Source organism: Capsella rubella, unplaced genomic scaffold, assembly GCF_000375325.1.
Source record: "Capsella rubella cultivar Monte Gargano unplaced genomic scaffold, Caprub1_0 scaffold_6, whole genome shotgun sequence".
NCBI classification, from domain to species: Eukaryota; Viridiplantae; Streptophyta; class Magnoliopsida; order Brassicales; family Brassicaceae; genus Capsella; species Capsella rubella.
In genome coordinates, this window is record NW_006238918.1 from 10,278,554 (window position 1) to 10,280,051 (window position 1,498).

Genomic DNA, 1,498 nt, shown 5'->3' on the forward strand with positions numbered 1-1,498 from the left:
ATCTCAGAGAAAGAAAAAAAAAACAAGAAAAAAGACAAGAAGATAAAAAGGATGGAGAAACAGTTACATGAATCCATGGAGGCTGCTCACATTGAACAAGCCATTGGAACACACGAGTCGTCGCCGAAAAAGGAGAAGGAAAAATCCCATAAGCATAGAGGAATATTTCATCTTCACCACCACTCAAAAGATGAGAAAGAAGAAGAGAAGAAGAAAGAAGGATCAAAGAGAGAGAAGATAGCTGCAGCAATGGTTGGTCTTGGAGCCACCCTCAAGAAGATTAAGCATCCGCGCAACCACGGAGGAGGTGGAAAAGAGGAACAAGAAGGAGGAGGAGGAGGAGAAGGTGAAGAGGAGGAAGGAGAAGAAGATGAGTCTTCGGAGGAGGAAGAAGAAGAAGAAGGAGATGATGGTGGGGATGAAGAAGAGGGAGGCAAGTTTAGTGCTTTCATTACAATGATCGCCGAAGCCTTTGAAGAATGAAAATTTAATTTGTGACTCATCTTTATTCGAATTTGCTATCAAATTCATTTGTAATGTTTCTACTCTTTCTAAATTTTGAAACGGGACGTTGAATTATGAAAAATTATATGATCTTTTGGTATCTATTTGTAGAAGTAACTTAAATTATAGTCCTAGTCCTGTCTTTTTTCTTGTGTGGGAATATTATAAATGTAGTTCAAAGAAACGACTGATTCTCCATCTACTTAGCCAGCCATATAAAAGATGTTATTGGATAAGCTCTAAGTTATGTTTTTTATGCTATCTCATATGCCTTGATTACTCAATTGTACACTTGATCAGTTGACTTAGAAAGATAGAAATTGGGAGTAAATTAAAGTATACTTTTATAGGTCTAGTTACCAGCTTATTTTTTGAAGCCTCAAGTTTGTAATCAAATTTTGATTGACATAAGAAATAATATTTAATTTAAGTCTTGTTAATCGATCATATAATATGTAGTTACATTGTTCAATTCTTGTTGACATTTTAGTCTTCATGTCATGTTTTTGCATTTGGTGAAGAGATCTAAAACAAAAAATTATTTAGTTACTTATATCACCAAAATTTATTTATCTTTTTATATAAATGTTTTTAATTATGCTTGAGCTATAGCAATTTTAAGGACAAATGCTCTACTTAAGTGTTGTCCAATATCATATGAGTGAAGAAAGACACACAAAAAAATGATCTTGTAGTGATATATAGGGCCAAGTCAACAAAATTTTCCAACTTTTTCAAAATAGCTCATCGACCGTCAAATTAGAAGAGTATGAAGTGCCATGGGCTCTTACTATGTGTAATGCCCATGTCCCGTTTTGGAGGGTGTCGATCGACACCACTGAAGGGTGTCGCTCGACACGAGCGTATTTCGGTTTGATCGGTTCGTTTTTAATTGCAAAATCGTGTGGTTATTGGTTGGTTTAACCTAAGTTGCGTTTAAAAGAGGAAAAGGTCGACCTAAGGTGAGGGCAGCCGCGTTTGTTTCTTCTCTAAA

At 35.6% G+C, this 1,498-nt stretch overlaps 1 protein-coding gene across 1 annotated transcript; it reads left to right on the forward strand.

Annotated features, from left to right (window-relative positions):
- Positions 1-596, forward strand: LOC111830149 (cilia- and flagella-associated protein 251-like). Its single transcript, XM_023781536.1, has one exon. The coding sequence runs from the start codon at positions 52-54 to the stop codon at positions 481-483; it is 432 nt and encodes a 143-aa protein (XP_023637304.1). The 5' UTR covers positions 1-51; the 3' UTR covers positions 484-596.
- Positions 597-1,498: the final 902 nt, after the last annotated feature.

Coding starts and splice junctions, on each gene's coding strand:
- LOC111830149 (XM_023781536.1), top strand. CDS start 52: ATGGAGAAACAGTTACATGAATCCATGGAGGCTGCTCACATTGAACAA.